The sequence below is a fragment of the Cryptotermes secundus genome, unplaced genomic scaffold (assembly GCF_002891405.2).
Source record: "Cryptotermes secundus unplaced genomic scaffold, Csec_1.0 scaffold2511, whole genome shotgun sequence".
Taxonomy (NCBI): Eukaryota; Metazoa; Arthropoda; class Insecta; order Blattodea; family Kalotermitidae; genus Cryptotermes; species Cryptotermes secundus.
This window is the reverse complement of record NW_019743694.1, coordinates 44,926-70,698: the sequence shown is the minus strand read 5'-3', so window position 1 is coordinate 70,698 and position 25,773 is coordinate 44,926. Positions and strand designations below refer to the sequence as shown.

Here is a 25,773-nt window from a genome sequence, read left to right as displayed (position 1 = left end):
CCTTTTTATTATATTTAATATAGAAGTATAATGAAATTTGATGTAAATGTGTGCATTGTAACAGGATGCCATTGCTGGACAGTGCCACGTTGTCCTTGGAACATGGCAGCAAACATGGGCACAACAGTTAGGAAACTGTTGGAACCAGAGTAGTCCAGTAAGGGTGTATAACTAACTTCATGGAGCTGAGTCTTTCTTGAACAGTTGCCAGTTGTGCAGCTGCACAAGAGCTTCCCAACATTATATGGAATCCCAAGGTTCATTACCATGTTGACAAGAGCCCTCCACTGGTCTCAGTCCTGAGCCAGATCAATTCAATCCATACCACTACATGTTTCACCTCCTGCTTAAATCACTTTTGCTGGGATTTTTTTAAGTACATGGCAATTTATAGATCTTCAATTTTGCAATAGTAATTTCAGCCTCAAGAGGACTAGGATCAGGTACTATTGGCTCGACTGTATGTATTTCTACTGCCTAACATCGCTGACCCTATGCACATTCAATAACTGAGAGCATAGTTCTTCCACATATTCAAAATGTTGTGGGAATCTGCAAGCAGGTCACCATTCTCATGCTTCACAAAGTTTTAGGTTGGTAAGCTGTCTTAAATTTATTCCTCAATACAGGTCTCTAATGTTCTGTTCTTACTGTTTGTTGCAAGCTCATTTATTTTGTCTTTCAGATATTCCCTCTTTTTATTCCTGAAATGCCTGCTGGCTTCACATCTTATATTTTTCAGATTATCTCAATTTATTTGTTTGGATCCTGTAACCACTGCAATTTGGCTTAGATCCTAAAACGACTGCAATTTGACTTGTTTCCTTTGATCTAATAATTTTGAGCATCCTTCGTAGAACCATGGCTTCAGTTCATAATAACCTAAATTCTCTTTAGTTAAAATCGTGATATTCTTTCTAGCAGTTTCTGAAGCTCTGTTCTTAATCTCCACCTCAGGGTTTAAGTTTTCCAGAGCTGTAAACTTACTTGAGATTTCTGCACAATACTGCTCTGTACCCTCTATCTTATTTAATTTTGAAATTGAACCTTTTCATATGAAATCTGTGCATTGTCTGTTTACTCACTGCCAATCTCTCCTTAACTTTTGCGACCACCAGATAGTGGTCAGTATCACATTCTGATCCCCTGAACTATCTGACATTCAAGTACACTTGAATGCCATTTCCTGTCTATCAAAATATGGTCAATTTGATTGTGAGTCTTTCCATCAGGAGATGTCCAAGTAAATTTATGAATGTTACAATGTGGGAACATTGTACTTTTGACAGTCATATTTTTGGATGTGGCTAAGTTTGCTACTCTAATTCTATTATCATTACTAATTTTGTGTAAACTGCCATTCCCAATTGTTTGTTTGAAAATGTCTTCTCTACTTACTTTGGCGTTGAAATCTTATAACAAATTTTTACATGGTATTTTGGGAATTTATTGAATACACATTCTACTTTCTTATAGAAACTGATATCATCAATTTTATCCTCTGTAGAGTCATGAACATTCATAATGATGATATCACAGCAGCATGCAGTATTATGTATGACATCCTATCACCAACAAACTTTACCCTCTTAACTGCTAATATGATAATGTGCAAAAAAACTACTTAATTCATGATTCTCATTCCCCTTTCCATAGAAAAATGTACATTCATCTGCTCCTTTGGTCCCATCTGAGCTGTACTACCACTAAATCTGACTTATATTTTCGTATTTCTTTTGCAGCTGTCATGAAGGAATCTGTCTATGAGAGGTTTGTTACATTCCACGTACCAAATCTCATGTCCATTTTCCTTAGCCTAGGTCATTTATCAGAGAAGTCTGTCTTAAGTTCAAGGCCCTTTGTGACATTTCATGACAAGCTTAGTTTTTACGGTGAGAAGTTGTTGGTCCCACGGCCAACCCCCAAACTGGATTCCACCCATTGTTGGTTGTCCATGACTGCTTATTGATCATATTCGCAGCTACCCTCCACATCTGGAGGCCATCTCCTTCATCTGCAACATGAGGACGCGTTATGACTTCATCACACGGGACCCATCTAATATGGAGTGAGGGTGTACAGTGAGCACAGCCCCAGTTTCCACAGAACTCCCAGCATAGTCATTTCATGGGACAGTATATTTAAATTTCCATTTCAGCCATTAGTTACTAGATATGTTCAAAAGTTTTTGGTATTTAGTGCACTTGCGTTTTTGTAGAATGTGTCTGACACAGATATTATATTGTGACATGTTGATCCCTACCGCCCCAGCTCCACGTAGCGGGAACTTAGCGCTCGCGTAATAGGCGAGTAATCACCCCGCAATGCGCAACGCGCGGTGACGTCACGAGCGGAGCCGAAGAGAGCCGAAGAGAGCCGAGCGGAGCCGAAGAGAGCCGAGCGGAGCCGAAGATAGCCGAGCGGAGCCGAAGATAGCCGAGCCCCCGTAACCTGGTAACTATGCAATGCTAATCAACAGCGGTGACGTCACACTAGCAACAGCGTCCTAGGCTATACGCCACGTCACACTAGCAACAGCGCAAGGCTATATAAGTGGACTCCACAGCAGCTACGAGTTCAGTTGAAACATAGCAGCCTGCGAGTGTGCGATAACTAAGAAGTCGGCGAGCGGAAGACTTATTGTGTGCTTTCCAGACATAGTGATTGCTGTAGTACAGTTATACCCGGAGTGTGTATTTCAGGGAGACTTGTATAGCTCCCGCGTTAGTAGTACGTGAAGACAAGTGAAGACAGTGTTAAGAGATTTGTTGTAGGGTTTGTAAACTGTGGAAACCCGTAACGTTGTGATAATTAAGTGTAGCCGATAGTTGTAGATTGTTCAATAAACCAGTTAACGATCTCTACGGCGTCTTCTGTAATGAAACACGTTACAATATTTACATATGATTGTTTTGCATGATTTTAGATACATTTTCATTTTATGGAATTTAATTTTTAAAAACAAATTCCAGTTTTTTTAAACTGAATTTCACTGTGTTCACAAAGATCTTTGTGTTGGCCAGTGACTGGTATTTATTATATTGTAACGTGTTTCGTTACTGAATACACCGTAGAGATCCTTAACTGGTTTATTCAGCAACCTACAAATAACGGCTACAATTAATTATCACAATGTTACGGGTTTCCACACTTTACAAACCCTACAACAAAATCTCTTAACACTGTCTTCCAGAGTCTTCACGTATTAATAGTGCAGGAGCTATACAAGTCTCGCTGAATTACGCACTCCAAATATAACTGGTTATCATGAACTATCACTGATTCTCACACACGCGTCTGTAGCTCGTAACTTGTGAACTAAGAACTCGTTGATAACACACTGACTCTCGCTTGCTGCTCAGCTGGCTTTTATTCCATTCACTGCTGCTAGGGTCACCCGCCATGTCACAGTAGGAATCGGTGCCGTGTCACTGTGTTTGCGTATAGCCTAGCAACACTGTTACCTGGCGCCGTCTTACGTCACCGCGGAGGGGGAGGGAGGGAGCGCTACGTTACCGCCATGTGCCGCTGGGAAGGTAGGGGTCCTCCATTGCGCAACATGTCACAATATCATGGAAGATGGAGGGGGATGATGCACACAGTGAGCAGCTGAAGTGGATACTCAGGCACTACCAATAGTGAAGCAGTATTTATACTGAGCCCAAAATTTCATGAAGGCTCTTTGTTAAGTTTCCATTGTAAGAATTTGAATTGTGAGAGAAAAATGGGTAAATAAGGATGTCAGTTTCTTGAAAGTGTGGTAGTAGTACATGATAATGTAATTTTCACAGGCAATCAGCCACTTTGATACAGAAATAAACTCTGATGTTCTGGACACTATCTCTGAGTTGAACACTTTTGTCGTTTCACTCAAATTCTTTCTACACTATGAGTTAGATAACATTTGCACACTATTATTGCTCTGGCTAATTTTGGGCAAATGAGGACTGGATTTCATTGGGTCTACATATGTGTTTATGTCTGTATACTCATATATGAACTATACCAGCCAATTTTTTTCTCTCATTACATTTGTCCCAGATGATGAAGGCTATTTCCAAAATGCAAGTTTCATATTTTATCAGTGTGGCTGATCACCTAAGAAATTCATTATACAGTATTTAGCCACTGTGAAAATATGGATCCTATATATTTTCACCAATTTTCATTATATATCAGTAAAGTGAACAAGTTTTTTTTTTAATTTTTCTGAAATTTAATTCAGTGGTCATTTTCTGTATGGGCCGGAGCATGCTACAAGTTTGGGTGTTCATTATCAAGATTGCAGTCAACCTCATCCTAGGGCTTGATGTTCTATGAGCATATGATGTGGCAGATTAACTGGATAAAATGAAGTGTCATTATGGCTTCCCAGAGCACGACCATGATAATTACACCTACAGTGGCCAGTGATAAGGTAATACTGGCTCTGTGTGGGAAAGTCATGATTGCATGGCTGGAGGACCATGTTTTAAGGCTACCCACTGTTGAATGGACAGGGCCAGGATGCAGAATGTTGTGTAATTGATGTAGGAACCAGTACATCCTTGAAAGTGTGGCATGCATATGACAGTAGAGACCAGCAATACAAGGACAAGTGCCATGAGTTCAGCTGAGCACAGTATGGGTAACGTGGAAAGAAGCAGTGCAGATGCAGACATGAAGCAGAGAGTGCTGCAAATTTTAAGTCAGTGCAGTACAAGACAGAGAGAAGATGAAGAGGAGGGCAGTGCAGTGGTTTTACAGTGAAATAATGAGTGGAAAAGAAAGGATTGACATCAGGATGATATGTGGCTACTGATGGTGAGACAGTAACTACTCAAAAATTTATAAACATTACAATACATATAGTGACAACAAGATGTTTCATCTTGACTTTCAACATTTATTAGTAGCTCTGAGAATTTTTGCTGTTGTGAATATGCCCTTCTCTTTTCACACATCTTGTACAGGTATACAGGTTGGGGCATCATTGATTCATTATTTTTAAAGATGCACTAGTTGACAGACTTAATTTCACTTACCTCAACTAATGAGAATTGGAAGGTATATGTATGCCATTATTAATTAACATTATAACAAGGTAATTTCTTACATGTAATACTTGCAAGATAGAGCAGGACTGATCTCAGTCATTCAGTTTGTAATGTATTCTAGTATATGCTTCAGTGTGGCCAGCAGTATAGCAATTATTACTTCTGTAATTCGATCCTTGAGCTCATTTAACTTTGCCGGATGTATTGAAATCACTTTGCTCCTCATGTAGCTTTGTATAATAAAATTACATACTGAGAGACTGGGGGACTGGGCTGGCCAGAAAATGTCCCCATAATGGGAAATTATTTAATTTCCAAACACAACTCTTAAAGTATTGTGACATGTTGCACAATGGAGGACAATCCCTCCCCCCCAGCAGTGACGTGGCGGTTGAGTTAGCGCTCTGTCACCCCCTCCACGTGGTGACGTGGCACAGCTTCCCGCTGTGACGCAACACCGCTGTTGACGCGGGCAACAGGCAACAGCGAACGGAATAAAAGCTGGCTGAGCAGCAAGCGAGAGTTAGTGTGTGATCAACAGTTCTCAAGGCAGCAGCCTACGAGTTGAGTTAACTTGTAGCCGTCCCCCGAGAGAGTTAAAGTGTATCAGCGCCAAAGACAGCTCTCCAGTCAGTAGCCTACAGTTGGAGTATAGCAGCGGTTGTGGAGAGAAGAACCGGACGTGTGTGTAGTTGTGTAATTGGGAGTGTGTGATACAGGGACACTTACATAGCTCCCGTACTGAATACATGTAGACTACTGAAGACAGAGTGAACTGATTTGCGAATAGGGTTATAAAGTGTGAAACCCTGCAACTGTGTTATAATTAATTGTAGCCGGTACTTGTAGGTTGTTAAATAAACCAGTTAACAATCTGAACAGTGTCTTCAATAACTGAAACATGTTACAGCATTAATCAACTGCTGATATTGTGCCATTTTGTTGGAACAAAACTGTGCCACTCTCAGTGCCATAAAGGTGTAACTGTGGAAATAGGAATTTATTGGGTATGTTCATATGTAGGTTAGATGTTACAGTACTTGCATTGTCTTAGTCATCCTCATAAACATGAATACCAGTGCTAATGAACACAAATAACCTACACCACATCATTATCCTTTGGTAGTTGTTTTAGATGCAGTTCCTGAGGATTAGGTTAACTCCAGTATCTCATATTTTGATTATTCACACAGCCAGGAAATACAAAATGAGCCTCATCTGACATTATTATGTATATAACTGAATTTGCATTTTCATTCACTAAGTCTAAATCTGCTTGAAAAATACCTTTCTTGAAGCAAAATCATTGACAATTAGTGCACAGTTTTAATTTTATGTGGATGATAATATAAGTTATTATGCAGTATGCGGTGAAGATATCAGGTAGATACGTTAAAGACAAGAGATTGTCTGCATGCTTATTTTTTTCTGTGCTATGTATGATAGCAACTCTTACTCTTTCAATATTTCCAGGCGACAAAACTGTTTTAATACCTCATCTAGGTTTAGTGTTGGTTGAGGAAGCTGTGGTTTGAAATATCTCAATCAAGTTCTTCATGGTATTGCAGCCTGGAACATTTCCACGTCTTGCAACATTAAAATGCCAACTGTAATGATGAGTCAACTCTGTCCCAGCCTAAAGTTAGAAACTGTGAGAAAGCAATAGGGCATGTAACAGCATGTCTATCCTAAAGACATATAATTACAGAGGAGGCTGTTATAAGTCTTGTACAGTAAGGAACAGCATAGCATGTCACTTCATACTGTGCATGAAAGAGAGAGATGGGGGGGAAGAGGAGAAAAAAGGATATTCAAAATATTTGAAGCTGTAATTTTTATTTTGCTTGACTTGTCATAGGAGCAGCAGGCACAAAGTATCAGGTTCAGATGGGGAGGCACCAGCTAGCAGAGTTATTGTACTGGGTGCAGGAATGGTGAGTGCACCACTTGTGGAATACCTCCACAGGGGCAACAACCTAAATATCACTGTTGGTGAGTAAGAAGTTTTCAGTGGATGTTAGCTAGAACATATATAACATGTAGGCATGAAGTATGTAACCTTCACATCAAAAGGGCAAACATCTGGTAAGATCAAGTGTTCCTTGGTTCTCAAAACATTCTGACAGGACCCCACTTCAAATAATAAACCAGTTTGCTTAATTTTAGTCCTTGACATATTGGCAAGTAAGAGAAACTGTACACCTAATACAGTTTTATATCCATTTGTCACTAATTCATAACCTTTTATGTCTATATGGGATTGAATTGGAGCAGATATCTTGGCTATTTTTCTATTTTACAGTCCATTCTCCCTGTGGGAACATCCCACATAACACACTGTTTCACCAGTCTAACAGACAACACTCACTCCTAGGTCAGTATCACATTGCAGCATATTGCTGCCGACGCTCATATTTATACAGCACTCAATGTCCAACCCACCTGTAGATCATCGCTTGCTCTAACCAATCACATTGCTGCCAGCGCTTGTATTTATACAGCACTTGCTGTCCATCCCACATTTAGATCATCACGTGCACTAGCCAGTCAGCACTCACAATCGCAACTGCAAGTTTCGCTCCGCCCATCAAGCATGGTGTAAAAGGCGGAGCCCAAAGCTCCCAATATTCAGTGATCACATTCAGTCCAGAGCGATCAGTCATCAGAGTCATCAGCTCAGCTGCTGCAACTCTCAAGCAACCACGCTCTGTGACCAGGCAACTGATTTAGTTGCTGCAAGTCTCCAGTGACCATGCTCTGCGACCAGGCAACTAACACAACTGCCACAACTCCAGCAACCGCACTTTGCTACCTGCCGCAACTCTCCAGCAGCCATGCTCTGCGACCAGGCAGCTAACGTAGTTGCCGCAACTCTCCACCGCACGGACGGTGGAACAAACGGCCCTCTTCAGGGCCTGCAGACTTTTTGAAGTGGTTGTCTATTGGAACATCGACAATCCCACATACCATTCTCTACATTGTTTTACTGTGCTCACCAATAATATGAACATTGATTTAATGCTCAAGCAACACCAATTGTTTCATAACACTTCTATCCAAAGCATGACACAGAAGCAGTGGAATTATTATTATCTGCAGTGGTCCTGATTTATTGCAGCTTCGGCATTGAAAGCTGAAGCAGATGCTATTGCTGGCCGCTTCCCAGGAGTTGAACCAGTGCTTCTAGATGTTGTAGAAAGGGCAGACATGTTGCAGGATTTGATTGGGGCCGCAGATCTTGTTGTGTCACTTCTTCCCAGTCCTCTGCATTATCTGGTGGCTGAGGCCTGCATAAATGCTGGTGTGCACCTAGTTACAGCATCATATTGTACTGATGAACTGAAGGATATGCATGACAGGTATGTAACATCCATCTACAGAAATTTGTTCTGTGGTTTCAGATGAGATGAAGACAAGAACAGAAGAACTGAAATCTCAGGAAGGGTAAAGTTGTCCCTGTGCTTAATTAATTACATACATACAGTTGATTTCACAAGTCCAAAACAAATGGACATGAAGGTCGTCATATCAAAAAAACAAATACAAAAAATTTAAACAAGAACACAGATAACAGAATAATTAAAACGAATTGTTTACATTATGCTCCACATATTCAGAAATTGCATAAAAGGAATTATTCATAAAATATAAAGACAGCCTATTTTTAAAACTAATTCTATCCTCTTTAAGGCTTTGAATGGTTATGTGGAATCTGTTGAATAGTTTAATAGCGGAAAACATAGTACCTTTCTGAAAAACACAAGATTCGAGTTTGGCAAATATAATTGCTTTCAATTTCTTGTATTCAAACCATGAACATCTAAACCTGAACAAAATTTAGTTTGATTATCAATCACAAACATCTTCAATGAGAGAATGTATTCACATGACAATGGCAGTATATTCAGTTTCTTAAGAAGATTTCTACATGAGTCTCTAGGTCCCACTCCAGATGTAATCCTTATTACTGGTAATTGAAAAACTCTAACATTATTCGTTGAGTTGCCCCAGAAAATTATTCCATACTTAAGAATAGAGTGGAAATAAGAAAAATACACCATTCATAAATTTTTTTTACTCATAAAATAAGATAAACTCCTAATTACAAATATAGCTGAAGTATGTTTAGGGAGAATATACTCTACATGACTCTTCCAATCTAAATTCTTATCAATTTGCAGACCCAAAAATTTTATCACAGGAACTTCATTCATGAACAAATTCCCGCTAGCAACTGCCAGAGTGTTATAAGACTGTATTACTGTATGAGTAAAGGTAAAGTTGGCAGTGCCATAGCTCAAGTGGTTAGTCGCTGGCTTCCCACCTCAGCGGCCCAGGTTCGATCCCCGGTCTGGTCAAGTGGGATTTGTGATGGACAAAGTGGTGCTGGGGCAGGTTTTCTTCGAGTACTTCGGTTTCCCCTGCCAATCTTCATTGCACCAATTGCTTCACAATCACCCTCACCTATCATCTGGGGCTGGTGCAATAGGCCAGAAGTGGCCGCGTTACAAGGGACTTAGTCCCACCCCACAAGCAAAAAAAAAAACCTTCCCATGGTTATCTCCTACTGACAACTGGCTCAGTTCTCATTCTTGTACTCTCTGTTGTACGTTGTACTCCAATGCATTCCCATTTTCTCAACTTTCCTCTTCCTTCAAACTGTCTGCCCTACATAGTTGTGGCACGGGCCACACAGCTCCTCTATTGTTGTAGAGGCATGTTACCATGCACTTGCCTAGCAAACACTCTCGGCGCAGACCACATAGAAAACCTTTCATTGCTGTCGTATATTGTTATAGCCATGTGTTTATCGGTCTGATACCCAACAACAGATGTCTTTCTTGTTGAGAGCATAACTTCAGGGGTGTTTTAATGAGTGGTTGCCTAGCATAGGTCATATGTGTCACATTATTTTGGCATTTTATGGGATAATGAAGTAAGAATAGCAGCTTTGAAAAAACTCGAGGTATTCCAGGATGTTTGCAATACTCAGGAGGATGTTAGTTAGCAATTTAACCAAAAAATTATGCCCTGGTATTCTTTGATGCCGACAGAAATATGATAGACACAATATCATGATGTACTGGGACAGTATATTACCATTTGGGTAGTTACAGTTAAGTATCATGCAAGAAGGCTACCCTTTCATCTGATATTAATGAAACCAGGAATATTGTGAACTATCAACTATTAGGGCAAGGGCACACCAAGGAAACTGGCAACTGCAACGCAACCGCAATTTCTGAGAACTGTTATCAGCCTGAGTTGAACACATGTTACTGAATGGAGCAGCGCAAATTGGGGAAACGACAGCGCAGTTTCCTCAGTTGCGCTGCTCCATTCAGTAACGTGTTCAACTCAAGCTGAAAATGATTCTTGGAAATTGCAGTTGTGTTGCAGTTTCCAGTTTCCTTGGTGTGCCCTCACCCTTATACTACTGCAGCTGCAAGAAGTTAATCACATATGGACACTAAAGCAGACAACAAACTCTGTTTTGCAGCCTAAAATATGGTGGAATTTCATACTAAACCCTCACCTAGACTGAGATTGAATGAAAGGAAAAAGAACACCCAGTCATGATGTCTGATGACAGCAGCAGGAATTTCAAAGTACAGTAAAACTTGGTTATAGCAACATCGGTTTCTGCGACACCTTGCGTCAAATATTCAATGGTACAAACTAATTCCTCATAAAGCAACTGTTTTTATACCTTGCTTAGTACAACATGCACAAATGCATCAACCTCGTATGTAACGTCATTTTCATTCCTGAATTTCTCTGATATGGACATGGAACGTAATTTAGAAAGTGTGTATTGGGCAAGTAACAGGAAACAGATGAAGATAACTGATTACTGTACTCATATCTAGGTACAGTAAGGCACAACAATTGATGTAATCTACTGCAATTTGGTGAGTAGGCCTACCTTTAATATACAGTATTAGTGCGGTGTGTATTGTCAGTGAAAAGCGCTGTAATATGTCTTTGATATTACACATTTGGGCAATTCCACGTTAATGTTACATTAGTCTGTACTTAACTACGTATTTCACTAAAAAATGCAACATTTTAACTCGGTTTTTGGTAGATTTTTACGTGACTAACATAAGGCTACTGTGGAAGTGCCCATTTCGGTTACAACGACATTCGTTTATAACGACACTATTTTTAGGTCCCTTTGATGACGTTATAACCAAGTTCTACTGTCGTTCTTTGTAAAGGCATCTAAAAAGCAGTGACACTGAGATGTTTCTGCTTAGTTCAGTTTCAGTAGGCATGTCAGACTGGAATGTTAGAAAGATTATGTTACTCTCACACACTTCTTTCAAGTAACCTCAAAATAAAACGACTGTTTTCCAGAGCTGCTGAGAAGGGCATCACCATCCTGAATGAGGTGGGCCTAGACCCAGGCATAGATCATCTACTTGCAATGGAGTGCTTTGATGAGGTGCATCAGGCTGGTGGCAAGGTTGAATCTTTTATTTCATTCTGTGGTGGTGAGTGTGATTACTATATATTTTCATTCCTTTATTTCTTAGCCATATGTGAACACCCAAATATTTAACTTGAAATATCTTAGATTTTATCTTGACAATTCCAGGTCCTTCTGCTTGTGACTATTTGACAAAAATGATGTTCTGTCCTAATACTGAACTGAATCCAAAAATCGTAAACTTCGGGAAAATAAATTGAAATTGAGCCTGGTGGAATAGCATATGTTCGCTTCAAAGGATGCCTTTTATTGAGCCCTCTTTGCTATCTGAAAAAATCATGTACCAGTCCATTTTAGAACAGAGGCCAACTACTTTCAAATTCAAAAGTACATTTTTTATTTATAAGCAGAAATAGGTGTATTTCTTACTGTTACTGGAGGAATTCAACAAGTCATGCATACAAGTAGTAATGGTAATATTCGCATGTAAAATGAAGGTGTATACCATAAAATGTTAATGTTTTTCCCATCTTCACGAATTTTATCCAAAGGCAAAAGTATACTTCAGAAGAAAACTATTTTTAATTGGCAATACTTCTTATTCCACCTTGAAGCAATAATGAAATAATTTTCCTACATTTACTTCTGCAATTATAATTTAAGAATGACTATCACAATACACAATGAATAATCTTACCCATTTTTCTTAACTTATCTGTGTAGTCCATTAAAAGTTAACTGACCTTTTGGTGGAACATATTGCGAAGCTGAGCAAGAAACCAGCATGAAAGTAAGTGCCTGCTTTCATGCTGGTTTCTTTCCCAGCTTATTCTTTGACCCAGAATAGAGGTGATATGTTTCTCTGAAGTGTTGTTTGACTTTCAGCAGGCTACATGATGTTATATCCCAGAAGATAGTAAGTCCTCCTCATAACCACCATTGTGAGAACCTCATAATCCTGCAAAAATGTTTCTTTATTTATATATAATTAATTTTTCATTGTCTCTTTCTTCTGTATAATGTACCATAACTGTCCTGTTCCATGTGCTTCTTATATTTATGGCTTTGTGTTTTAATTTATGATTCCCTTTATATATTCTGAGTCTGGAAGGATTTTAGACATTAAAAGGTTGTAAGACTCTGGATTTGGCACTTCAGAATTATATCAGTAGCTGATATTTAAAAAATGGAACTCTTTCAGACCTAGGAGCACCTAAAAAAATTTAACCTTTAAACGCCGGACTTCTGAAATAGTGGTAAGCTTGAGCTGGCCGGAGTTTATTTAAATGCCCGCTGCTGGTGCGCGTTTAAATGCCCGTTCCTGTTAGTGAGCCTAAACAATTTAAAGCCGTGTGTTTAAAAATGCTGTATCTAACTCAATTTTTATGATAAATGGATGGAATTAATTTTGTCTGTATCAGCAAAGAACATACTGTCGCATATTATAACGGAAGATTTGAAATTTTTTATACAAATTATACTCCATTTTCAATTTTTTGTTTTTAATTTTGATGAGTACTGCAAAAATGATTTCCCAGTTCTTCACAGAGTTGTTCTGCATTACAAATTCATTTCTGTTTGTAACACTTGACAAATTTTAGCAGTCCCTGATGTCATAAAACAGATGGAAGCAATAAAATCATTTGGCCTTCTGCTAGCACTGCTTACACTGTTCGGATTTTCGAATCTTTTGACTGAAGGTCAGAAGAATGAAAGAATGGCTATTCAAGAGAAAGCTAGAGGGGTCCCTTCTTCATTTCTAAGTTCCGTTATAGCTGCAAAAGCTTATTGCCCTTTCTATGGGCCTGAACAGACAGCTGCATCGCGGCTGAGATTCAGAGTGCGGTCTGTTTTCTGTACGTGCTTAGTGAAATCGAATACTGTAGTTTTATTTCAGCCTAGATATACATCAAGCAGATAACAACAAAAAAGGTATGTACATCGAATTTTACTGTATATTTTTAACACATTAATCTGCAGAATCTGCAATAAAAGTACTGGCTCGTGGATGAGTTTGGGCATAACTCGTACGTATACTCTTTTTGTTGTTGTTCACCTAGGTATCATTTTAATTTTTCTATTAGGGCTTTACTCAAGTATGTCTGGTAATTACTACATTTAAAAATAAATATTTAGGACTATGCATTCGCTTCTACTAGCGGCGTGTGCGCGCGCTTCCCCTAGCGGAGTTTAAATGCCCGAGTGGCCAAAACTGGGTACTTTGGCCACGACGACCTTACTCACCACTGGCACAGATGGGGCACTTCGGCACTTAAAGGTTAATACATAACTCAAGAGATTGACTTTTTCATGATCACAGTATTTTACATGTTTCATGTACAAGAGGAAGTGAGATAACAACTGGTATAATGAGAATGAGCAAATGAAAAAGTTATGAGGATGATTCCTTTCAGTTTTTTGTTCAGATTCCTTTATGTAGTAGCAAGATTTTTTTTATTAGTACAGTGTCAGAAAATTTGCAATCAAATATATGATCCAGCAGTGTGCTTTGGATCTCTGTAACTGCTCCTTACCACAAAAGGCAAGAAATCCAGGTTGGATGTACAGTTTTTCATTAATTCAAATGTAATATAACACTTTTAGGGCTGTATTCCAAAAATCTCCAATTTCAATAATTATTCCAACTGTTTGAAATGTTATTCTGTAACAGGACTACCAGCTCCTGAGTGTTCAGACAATGCTTTGCGTTACAAGTTCAGCTGGAATCCTCGTGGTGTACTACTCAACACACTGGGCACAGCAGCTTATATTCAGAATGGACAGATTGTTCAGATTGCTGGAGGACAACTCATGAGAGAAACACGTTCACTTGACTTTCTACCAGGATTTGCTCTGGAAGGCTTTCCAAACAGGGATTCCACTAAATATGCTAAACTGTACGGCATTGAAAATGAATCACACACTGTTCTGCGTGGAACACTGCGTTTCCAAGGTATAATTGGTATTTATAGATACAGTTGTAGATGGTATGTTCAAATTATTTATTGTGAATTGTGGCTAAGCAGAGGCCTAAAACTTTGCCCAACTTATGGACGTACAGAAGCAATATTATGTTATAAAATTAGTTATGGTGAGAAAAGAATGAGATTGACAGGATTAGACACCAAGAAGACCAATTATAATACAGAATTTATGCATTTTGAATTGATTTAAAAGCACTTAATACACTAAAAACAGTTCACAGCCCATTTATTGTTGTAACATGATGTGTATGATTGTTGGTAAGGTCATAGTCCATTAGATAAAATTTAAAGTTTTCATTTATAGTTGTTATTAGTAGTGTCATATGTTAGGTGATTAGTGGTGGGGTTTGGAATGGTAATTGGATTTATTGGACCCTTAGAACTTGTAACTATGAAGAATTATAGCACTGTCACTAATTTATACACTCTACAATTCACTACAAGATGCATTTAGTCTTTTATTGCTTCACTAGGCGTTGCCTGGTAACAGATCCCAGCAATGTCTTATGTTCACGTTATTACTGGCTGGCTGCTTCCTCTCAATTAACCCATGGCTCCAAGTGTGTCTTCATTTTCTCAACTCCAGAAAGCTCCAGTAGATCTTGTTATATAGCTTCAGCATTGACTGTATAGAGAACACAGCCTACAACAGTTCCTCTGTTGTTGCTTGTGTAACTGTTGCTACCATCATGTGATGATTACCCACCGTTGCATAACAGTGAATGCTTCCTTAATAGCGCCATTGCATGTTTACTGTGCAATAACCTAGCAATCGATGTTTCATATTTCAGAATTCTGGCTTTTGGCGCTTATGTCACAATAGTATTAATCATGTCCACTAGGTGACAGACAAGCTTGTGTAACAGAAGTCTAAGTAACCCAGTGGCACTATAGGTTATCATGGAATCATTAAATTTTGTGAAATATGGAAGATAGCACTGTGCTATAATCAGCAGTATTGCTTCCAATCCAGTCAAACTGCAAGATGTGAATAGTTTTGTCTCTTTCTTGCCTTTACAATTTAATACTTATGCATCTTCATACTACACTCTTATAACTGATGAAGAGAGTACAAACTTAAGGGTACTGAAAGACTGAACTGGATTACAAGGCCACATGGCAGTCTATAAATATAAACAAAGGCAGCTGACTCAGTGAAGCATCATCTCCCTTTCTTGAATATTCAGCCATCATATTGGGGAGTTATACATATTGACACATGATGGCAATGTGATATTTTAAGTCAGATGTTCGAGATACAGATACACTCTTCATAACTATTTAATGATCTTACACTAACAGAACATTTGTATATAAGCTTTCTTTTATTTGAAGAACAATCAGTTTGTAGATTTAGTATATGGTAGCCACATAGAATGCCTGATGGTTTTATGGAATACTTCTTCATGAGCGAAAAAACTGGTATTTGAATATATGTTGGAAAATAATATAATCAGATTCAAATTTAGAGTTTCCTCTCTTGTTGTATACTAGAACTCTTCAATCTGAGTCATTATTTGCGTAAAAGCATAATTAAATACATATGTGTCTGCACCAAACATACAGTGTACATTCAGTAGTTTCACGTGATGTTCTATGGAGATGTACATTTAATGTAAGATGGGCGTGAAGGGTTCAAATGCTGAAGATATCTGACTTTTGAGGGCTAGTGTTTAGAGAAAATCAAACTTGAAATGGATTCTGACATTCACTAGAAAGCCAATATATTGCAGGATGATATGAATCTAATAAGTAATGAATAAACTCAGCTTCATAATGGACATATGAAGAGGGATGATTAGTCCTCTATTCAAAGTAACTTGAACAGACCACCTATCTATTTGATATGAATTTTGTGTTATTAGGGTTTGCAGACAGGGCACACAGTAGCATACTTGGTTGAGGCACTATGCTACAAGCTGGAAGGTCATGGAATCGAATCCCAATGAGGTCATTTGATTTTTTTTTCCAGTTTACCTAATCCTTCCAGCCACACTATGGCCCTGGGGTTTACTCAGCCTCTAACAGAAATGAGTACCAGGAATATTCGTGGACTATTCTTTAAGGTAAAGGGCGGCTGGCACGTAGGGCTGACACCCTTACCGCCATCTGTGAGCTGATGGTCTAGAAAATGTGGGAACCTCAACATCTCACAACCCTATGGGCCTCTAAGGCCTGTTACAGGGATACCTTTACTTTTTTTTAGGGTTTGCAGACACAATCCAGGGTTTGCTGCTTCTGGGTCTGATGGATCCAAATCCCCACCCTGCACTGCATCCAAAGGGACCTGAGATAACATGGGTATGTTTGAAAATACTACAGTGCTCTAGCCTTCTTCTGGAGGGAAAGTCCAGCATCATATTTTGAGTTGATGAGTAAAATCAAAAACTGGCTTGTCCATTGGCTGATTGCTCTTGACATATATCAGAATGAGTGGTTATGGACTGGAATAATAATGGTAAATCTGTATACTTAACGTTATTCAGGCAATATTAAAATTGATCATACAAGTTCATCTAAAGATTGGGTATAGTGGATTTTCATAAAGAAAGATGTAGCCTTGTGCACACTTAAAAAGGTATGCTTAATGGCATAGTAACTATTTCAATGGATAAAAGTGTAGGACTACCTGCAAAAAGTCAGTAAGTGAACTGTGATGGCCACTTTAGCCTTTCATTGTACCCATGAATCAGGTTCATTTTTAGTATAGAACGAGTTGAATAACATTGTAGTACCTTAATTATAGGTTGGCAAGTGTAAACTACCCATGTATACTGGTGTGTAAGACAACTGGCATGTAAGATGACCTCAGAATTCTCTATAAAAATTGAAGTTTGGGGCTACATTTATCAGATAAGACAACCATAAAATATTTTATTTTAAACTACAGTTAATTGAAATTTTGCAAAATACGTTATATATATTTTTTTTTATTATTGCTAGTGGGGTGGGACTAAGGCCCTTGTACTGCGGCCACTTCTGGTATATTGTACCAGCCCCAGATGATAGGTGAGGGTGATTGTGGAGCAATCAGTGGAATGAAGATTGGCAGGGGAAACCGAAGTACTTGGAGAAAACCTGCCACTTTGTCCACCATAAATCCCACTTGACCAAAATATATATATATATATATATGACTTTAGAAGTTTATTAAGTATGTTGTGAAATATATTATGCTCAAAGTGCATGAGTTTTTGAAAACTGCAGTGACTTTCAATATGAATTGAGGTCTTCCAATGCAACCCAGAAACAAAATGTCACAGCATTCAGGTATAAATTTCAAGCATGAATGCCAAAAAAAGAAAAAGGAACCATTAATATTAAAATTAAAGGTCAAACCATGATGTTCTCCTTTTTTGACATTAAAAAATGATCTCTTGTATACTTGACCTTTCAAAAGTCAGTCAAATATTCTGTCTTGCAGGTACTGAAACATCAGACAGTGCATTAATTGAAAATGATTATATCTTTGGCTGGATAAGTAGATCTTGCATCACAACAGTGTGCCTTCCCACATGGCACTTATGGCAAGGCAGTATTTGACCAAATGCTGATGTCAGACTTGTTTCTTATGGCCATGTGCCACTTCTTCATGTTCCCAGAACAAAGAATCTCCTTGAAAGGGTTTCATTATGACTCAGTTCAGAACAGTCAGAGCAGTAATGACAGCATTGAACACATTTTTATAAAATTATTTCCAGAAATGTTTCCAGCTGTTTAGCCATCAGACCTCAAGTAATCAAACCTCAAAGAGATGCAGGTTATATTAAAATATTTTAAAGTGAATAGAGATTAATACAGAGCAAGTTGTCTCAGTAGCAACATTTCTAACTAGTATTTAATTCAATTTCAGCTGGGGAAGAGGTAACCCTGAACATTTTTAGGGCTCTTTTCAGTCCCTGTACATTAAATATGACACAGAACCTTCAAACAGACCTCAGCCACTTCCAAATCCCTTCCTATTCACTATTCATAATCATCTTCACATTTCATTCAGTGCCATGTAATCTTTGTAGTTCAAAGATGAAGTTCCTGATGAATAATTTGTTTTAAAGTTTATTTTCTCTGTATATTTTCATGCTATCCTATAATTTCCATTATTTGGAGACTGTAGATATAATATTTGGATTGGCTTGACATGGTATAAGAGATTTATTTTGACTGACAATGTCACATACCTAAGTTAGACAAGGGAGAAGAGTTTCATTGTGAGGTAAATAACCTAAGAGCCACTGAATTGTAAAGACTGATTTAATTGCAGCGCCAGCTGGTGTGTACACTGCTAGGTGTGGTAGACCCCTCCATCTTCTATGAGAACCTCAAGACTCGAGTAGCAGCATGTGTAGGTACTGAACGTGTCAGCGCCATTGAAAGTCTAGGACTTTTAGAGGAAGATCCTGTTCTGAAACTTGGCACTCCTCTTGACAGCCTCAGTCACTTCCTGTCAAGAAAATTATTCATAGGTATGTAAACAGAGTTTATATTTATCTACATTTTAAATTACTCAATATATACCCATTGAAATTTTATATGTACACATATATTACCTCACTGAATCCCATTACAGTTACCTCTTTTGAACTAAGCACGTTATGGTGCAGCTGGCAACAGTGAGTTGAAACATTGGCTTGTAATGAGGTCAGATGTGTGAATGCCTTCACAATTAAACCAAGACTTGAACAGATGTCAGTATTTAACTTCTACTATAATTAATATGCTGGGAGTTTTACAGTATGCATATGTAGAACAGAAAGTCATATCAGATCCAAATTTGACTTATAATAGTAAGACTTCTGCTAGAAACTAATCTCAGTTAAGATTTATCTTCTGCAAGTGGTACAAGTGCATTTTATTGTTATATAGCATGTAAAAGTAAAGCTATCCCTGTAGAAGGCTGTGAAGGCCCATAGAGTTGTGAGACGTTGAGGGTCCCACATTATCTAGACAGTCGGCTCAAAGATGGCGGTAAGGTTGTCAGCCTTATGCAGCGGCCGCGCTTTACTCCCAAGGAAAATTGTTTAATTATATAGCATGTGCAGATAAAAAATATTAACCCCTTGTGTGGGCATTTAAATGGCCTGCTGCTATTTGTGGAAAATTATATAGCAATGAGCAGCTGCCACAAGCTAGCTAAGAAATATGGAGAGTCTACCTCCCTGACATCTGTGAATGACTTGCAGAATTAAATGCCAGGGGTAACTGAAAACTTTTATGGACAAGGCACATTACCTGTCAAGTCTCACTGAACATTCCTACAGCCAGCAGGTTAAGTAAAATATTAACTAAATACATCACTAGAAAACTGGTTTAATTAAAACAAGGCAGCGTGAAGACATCTGGACTAAAAAATCTGTCTCGTGATCAGAAGTCTCGAGTACTACCACTACAACAAACCTTCCTGATATTTTATATGCTTATGTGACAAAGCTTAAGTTACTGTGAGAAGGTGGTTTGAAAACACTGACAAAACTAATAAACACCATATATGAAACTGGGGAATGGCCCAAGGACTTTACAGAAGTGACAATGATTGCCTTAAAGAAAAAGACAAAAGCTACAAAATGCAGCGACCATCGCACAATAAGCCTTATTGCACATACAGCAAAGATAATAGCAAAGATACTTAAAAGAAGAATTGAAAGGAAAATAGAGGATATACTTGGAGAGGATCAGTTTGGATTTAGAAGAGGAAAAGGAACCAGGGATGAAATTGGAATGATGAGAATTATAACAGAACGAACTTTGGAGATAGATGAAGAACTGTGTGCTTGCTTTATAGACTGGCAGAAGGCATTTGACCGTGTAAATTGGACCAAATTAATGCAGATCCTAAAGGAAACAGGTATCGATTGGCGTGAAAGAAGATTGATTAGTAAATTGTACATGGATCAGAAAGTTAGAGTGCGACTGGACAGAGGGGAGACAAGAAGTGTGAAGATTGGAAAAGGAGTTTGACGTGGATGCTGTTTATCACCAATTTTGTCCAACTTGTACAGCGAATGCCTTACCAAGGAAGCTCTGGATGGGATTGGAGACTTCAAATTAGGAGGGCAAATTATTCAAACTGTGAAATATGCAGATGACCTTGTGTTAATGGCTAAGGAAGAAACTGTGCTACAGGGTATGATTGATAGACTAATCAAAATTGGAAGGCGCTATGGCATGGAAATGAATGTGGAAAAAACAAATGTTTTGAAAATTTCGAGACAACCAACCCCAGTCACAATAAAGATAGACCAAAAACAACTGGAGAATGTGAAATGTTTTAAATATTTGGATAGCTTGTTAACAGATGATGGAAGGTGTACGTGTGAAATTAAATCTAGGATTGCCATGGCAAAAGCTGCATTTAGCAAGAAGAAGAATATTTTTACCAGCAGATTGGGCTTAAATTTGAGAAAGAAACTAGCGAAAAGCTACATTTGGAACATTGCTTTGTATGGGGCTGAAACTTGGACACTTAGGGCAGTAGATCAGAAATACCCGGAAAGCTTCGAAATGTGGTGTTGGAGAAGGATGGAGAAGATCAGTTGGACCGATTATGTGAGAAATGAAGAAGTATTATTTAGAGTCAGTGAGCAGAGGAATATCCTACATGAAATAAGAAAATGGAAGGCTAATTGGATTGGTCATATCTTACGCAGTAACTGCCTTCTAAAAGAAATTATTGAAGGAAAGATAGAGGGGTGGATAGAAGTGACCAGAAGACGTAAGAAGATGCTGGATGACCTTTGGGGACAGAAGAGGATATTTTCATTTGAAGGAGAAAGCTCTAGATTGCATCAAGTGGAGGACATGTTTCGGAAGAGACCGTAGACCAGTCGTCTTGACAGATTACTGATGAATGAATGAATGTGATAAAATGTATAAGGGGCCATCAAATGAAAATGGGTCACCACGCATAACGCACATGGCGCGCAGGTTGGTAACACTGGAATTTGCTTACAGCATGAACATCTTGTGGGGACTTGGGAAAGCATAGTGACATGCCCTTGCACACTAGTTGTTTGTTTATTGTGCTGGAAGTAAGGTTAATGCTAGGCTGTGCCATAGCTCAAGCGGTTAGTCGCTGGCTTCCCACCACGGTGGCCCGGGTTCGATCCCAGGTCTCGTCAAGTTGGATTTGTGGTGGAAAAAGTGGTGTTGGGACAAGTTTTTTCAAAGTACGAGTACTTCAGTTTCCCTGCCAATCTTCATTCCACCAATTGCTCCACAATCACCCTCACCCTCACCTATCATCTGGGGCTGGTACAATGGGCCAGATGTGGCTGCAGTACAAGGGACTTAGTCCCACCCCACTAACAATAAAAAAAAGAAGGTTAGCGCGATATGTGTCGTCCAGCATCAGTAATGGAGGCGGGTAAAGAAGAACAGTGAAGTGTAGTGCACTTTTTAATTACTGAAGGAGTAGGATGGTGAGAAATTCATCGTTGCATGTCTGTTGTTTACGGTGAACACAGCATGTCACGTTCGTGTTTGCTGGCATGGCATAAGAGATTCCGAGAGGGACATGTGTCACTGCAGGATGATGCTTGCCCAGGACAGGCTCATTGTGTCATCACTCCTGATGTTATTGCTGCGTTGGATGGTCATATTCGGGCAAACTGACGGATCACTGTGGAAGAAATTAGTCTTTTGATGGGAATAAGTCATGGTTCCATACACGCCATTATGACAAAACACCTGCTGTACCGCAAAATCTGCGCACAGTGGGTTCCACATCAACTCACGGAGGAACAGAAGACTCAGAGAATGGCTGCAACACTGGGTCACTTGCAACAATACCATGAGGAAGAAAGAGTATGCTTTTCTGTCCCGTATTTCCACTGGGGATGAAACTTGGTGCCAGCATTTTGAACCCGAGAGCAAACAGCAGAGCCAACAGTGGAAACATATGGATTCTCCCCCACCAAAGAAATCCAAAGCCGTACACACAAGTTCTGGTAAAGTGATGATGATGTTCTTCTTCAACTGCAAAGGCCCTCTTATTGTCTAATTTCTCAAGCATGGGGCCAGAATCAGTGCACAGCGCTATGAAGACACTTTGCAGAAACTAAGATGTGCCATAAAGTCAAAACGCCCTGGAATGCTATAGAACGGCATTATCCTTCTTCATGATAATGCGCGCCCCACGCTGCCAACTCTGAGAGGAATACGCTACAGAGATTTGGTTGGGAAGTGCTTCAACATTCCCCCTAGAGCCCAGATATCTTCCCATGTGATTTTCGCATTTTTGGAGACCAGAAGAGAGACATTCGTGGACATCGGTTTGCATTGGACGAAGATGTGTGTGGCTGGGAAAAGATGTGGGTCCATAGACAGCCCACAAGCTTTTTCAAGGATGGGATTGACCGTCTTATCTTATTAACAGTTTTGGAAATTACTTTTGAGGTAACAAATGTTCTTGAATATGTTCTGGCTTCTGACATGTTTTCATTTGACTGCCCCTCATAATTAATGATGCTGGAGCAATATAATCATAATTTTCTAATGCACAAACACTCATTCAAGGAATGTGGCAAAACTGCCATCATATCACCACCAAACCATACGTGATGTGATAAACTCATCCCTCAGTCCCCTTATGTAAGCTATTATATAAAATACATTAAGGAAATTTTACAGAAAATGGGGAGCGTGACCTGGTAGTGTTGAGGCATGAAGTGGCAATACTGTGGCCTGATGGAAAGCGAGAACTTCGTGCTATCAATTTGGTAGAGTATGGTGAAATTGATGGACATTCTGCCATGGCAAAAGCTGTTGGCTTTCCTGCAGCAATTGCATCAAAAATGATACTGGATGGTGAGTGACTTGGACATTTCATATACATGAACCTGGAAATACAGTGTTTGACAAAATGTCTGCTTTCAGGAAATATAAGGACTTGTGGGAAAAATACAGATTGGGGAACTTGGTAAACAGTTATATATACATTTTCATAATGAAGATACAGTGTTTTAAGTTTACATAATTAGTGCAGAAATTCTGCAAATAATAATTTTCACAGGAGATGTATTAGCTCTCTAAATTGGAGAAGTGTCATGCATTGATTATGATAATGAAGATGATGTGTGACAGACGTAGAAATGGGCTTAAGAGTTATTTGATACTGTTCATCAGATGTTAATGGCATAGACAATCTGGTATCAGCTTTTTGTACATGAGCCTTTTGAGAAATATGATGTCTTCAGATGACACTGAAATATGCAATCCAACTTTCAGAGTAAACTTGCTTCATTAAATTCAGTTAAGATCTGTTGAGTAATTTTAGAGGTGAAACATGTGGATGGAGAGAATGATAGATGCATAGGACTTTCATATTATACATTCATTTTATGCACTTCATGCAGAGAACACAAGAACCAACATTAGATGATAACAGCCAATTCTAATTTTCAGGCTCATTTTGTAATGAATTCTTCTTTTTGTAAATGTTCAAATTTTACTATTGTGCTAAGCAGTAAGTAGGCACAGATTCAGAAAGCAATTTAAAAGTGTGTATGTTGTTTACTCCAACAGGTGAGATACAACAAAAAGGATGTATTCTACCACTCACACCTGATATCTATAGACCAATATTGTCCCGCCTGCGATCAGAGGGACTCAGAGCAAAAGAACAGTCATGTTGGGTTTGAATTATGTAATACCTCACATTTTCCTCACTTCATAACAGTCTGAAGACAAATAATAAATCATATTTGTTCACAACAGTATTTGAAAACAGAAATATCGATATAGACTGAAGACTACTGGCAAGAGGTAAGGATGTGAAAACAAACAGTTAAGCTTAGATGGAAATATTAATATACACCCAGTCTAACTTGTGAAGTTTCATGTAATAATTTATATTTTCTCCCAGTTTTCAGTTTGGCTTCTGGCCAGAGTAAAAATTAAAACGGTTTGTATTAACTGCTACAATAGTGAGGACTGCAGATTTCTTACTACACCTTACTGTATACTTCCAAATTTTGGAGAAGTAAAATAAATAATTGTAGTTCATTTCTTAATGAATAAGAAGAACTTTTGTTGTCTCGGTTTCTCCCTATTATTTCATTTATGTGAAAAAGTTCTTAGAGATGAAAGTATTTTTTTTATTGCTAGTGGGGTGGGACTAAGTCCCTTGCACTGTGGCCACTTCTGACCTATTGTACCAGATGATAGGTGAGGTGATTGTGGAGCAATTGGTGGAATGAAGATTGGCAGGGGAAACCGAAGTACTCGGAGAAAACCTGCCCCAGCGCCACTTTGTCCACCACAAATCCCACTTGACCAGACCCGGGATTGAACCCGAGCCACCGCAGTGGAAAGCCAGTGACTAACTGCTTGAGCTATGGCGCGGCCAAGAGATGAAAGTAACTAACACTTTTAAAATGTTATATATTAGTGAAGAGATTCCTGTATTTATTAAATTCTTGTGTCATATATTTCAACAGAATGCACGCTTATAAATTAATGAACAGATTTTGACAACTGGCAGTTCTTCATAACATAATTTTGAATTTGATTTGTTTCATTCTGGTCCGTCACACTAAAAATATTATAAAAAGTTGAACAGTTCCATCCAGTGTGACTGGTGAAGATTCTTTTTATTCCAGTTCTTCATGCCCTTACATGTTTCGGTCTTTAGAGACCATCATCAGAGGGACATCAGTACAGTTGGAAGCTACTATTACTACTATATTCTGAGTGTTAAAATATATATAAATAAATAATGTTGATAATATATGATTGAATATAAAATCTAAAGTTTTTACAACTACAGTGGCTGTCTTAATATATTAACATTTTTGTAATGGGTTGTTAAGATTGTGTTAGAATTTGTAAACCAAGTAGGTTTGTGTCCTCTTTCTTATTACAGTGGAACCTCGCTTAATGAGTACCTCTCATAATGAGTAATTCGCATAACAAGCAAAACAAATTGTAAAAAAATGACTCGCTTAACGAGTGATGTTTCACATAACGAGTGACGAGAGGGGAAGTCCCGGATTGCTACATCAGTCTGTGTTTAGCACTCGTTCCGCTAGCATCTTAGTGTTGCTTGTGATCACACATTTTTCCAAACTTGTGTTCAGACATATTATTTGTAATTTTTTTGTGCAGTTTAATAACCCTTGCAAAAATGTCCCCGAAGAAAAAGCCACAAAAAGACAGCCATAAGGGAATAAAAATAACCGTAGAAATTTATTTAATGATACTGCTGAGTCGCATTTTCACCAAATTTTGAAGCGTCTCCAAAAACAAATGTCTCTAGACAGATTTGTAGTAAAAAAGAATTATATATATATCATAAATAATAAATTAATTATTATTATTATTTTTT

At 38.5% G+C, this 25,773-nt stretch overlaps 2 protein-coding genes across 10 annotated transcripts in view; one reads left to right on the top strand and one right to left on the bottom strand.

The window, feature by feature from the left end:
* LOC111874328 (alpha-aminoadipic semialdehyde synthase, mitochondrial) overlaps nucleotides 1-25,773 on the top strand; it is an 87,431-nt gene that overhangs the window by 52,186 nt on the left and 9,472 nt on the right. For 7 of the 9 annotated variants that reach the window (XR_004514089.1, XR_004514088.1, XR_004514086.1 and 4 more), the window contains 8 exons: nucleotides 6,895-7,028; nucleotides 8,155-8,395; nucleotides 11,397-11,533; nucleotides 14,141-14,422; nucleotides 16,660-16,754; nucleotides 18,715-18,916; nucleotides 23,079-23,255; nucleotides 23,973-24,212. Coding sequence is in view for 1 of the 9 variants with exons in the window: in XM_033755407.1 (XP_033611298.1) it covers nucleotides 6,895-7,028; nucleotides 8,155-8,395; nucleotides 11,397-11,533; nucleotides 14,141-14,422; nucleotides 16,660-16,754; nucleotides 18,715-18,916; nucleotides 23,079-23,255; nucleotides 23,973-24,088 (1,384 nt within the window). In the remaining 8 variants the exon portion in view is untranslated. Of the gene's footprint in view, nucleotides 1-6,894; nucleotides 7,029-8,154; nucleotides 8,396-11,396; nucleotides 11,534-14,140; nucleotides 14,423-16,659; nucleotides 16,755-18,714; nucleotides 18,917-23,078; nucleotides 23,256-23,972; nucleotides 24,491-25,773 lie in introns of those variants that run through there. The other 2 variants (XR_004514091.1, XM_033755407.1) reach the window with 2 other exon arrangements.
* The window catches only part of LOC111874327, a 23,983-nt gene continuing 17,025 nt past the window's right edge, over nucleotides 18,816-25,773 (bottom strand). The window contains exon 3 of the transcript XR_002844538.2: nucleotides 18,816-18,894. The gene's annotated coding sequence lies outside the window, so the exon portion shown is untranslated. The remainder of the gene's footprint in view (nucleotides 18,895-25,773) is intronic.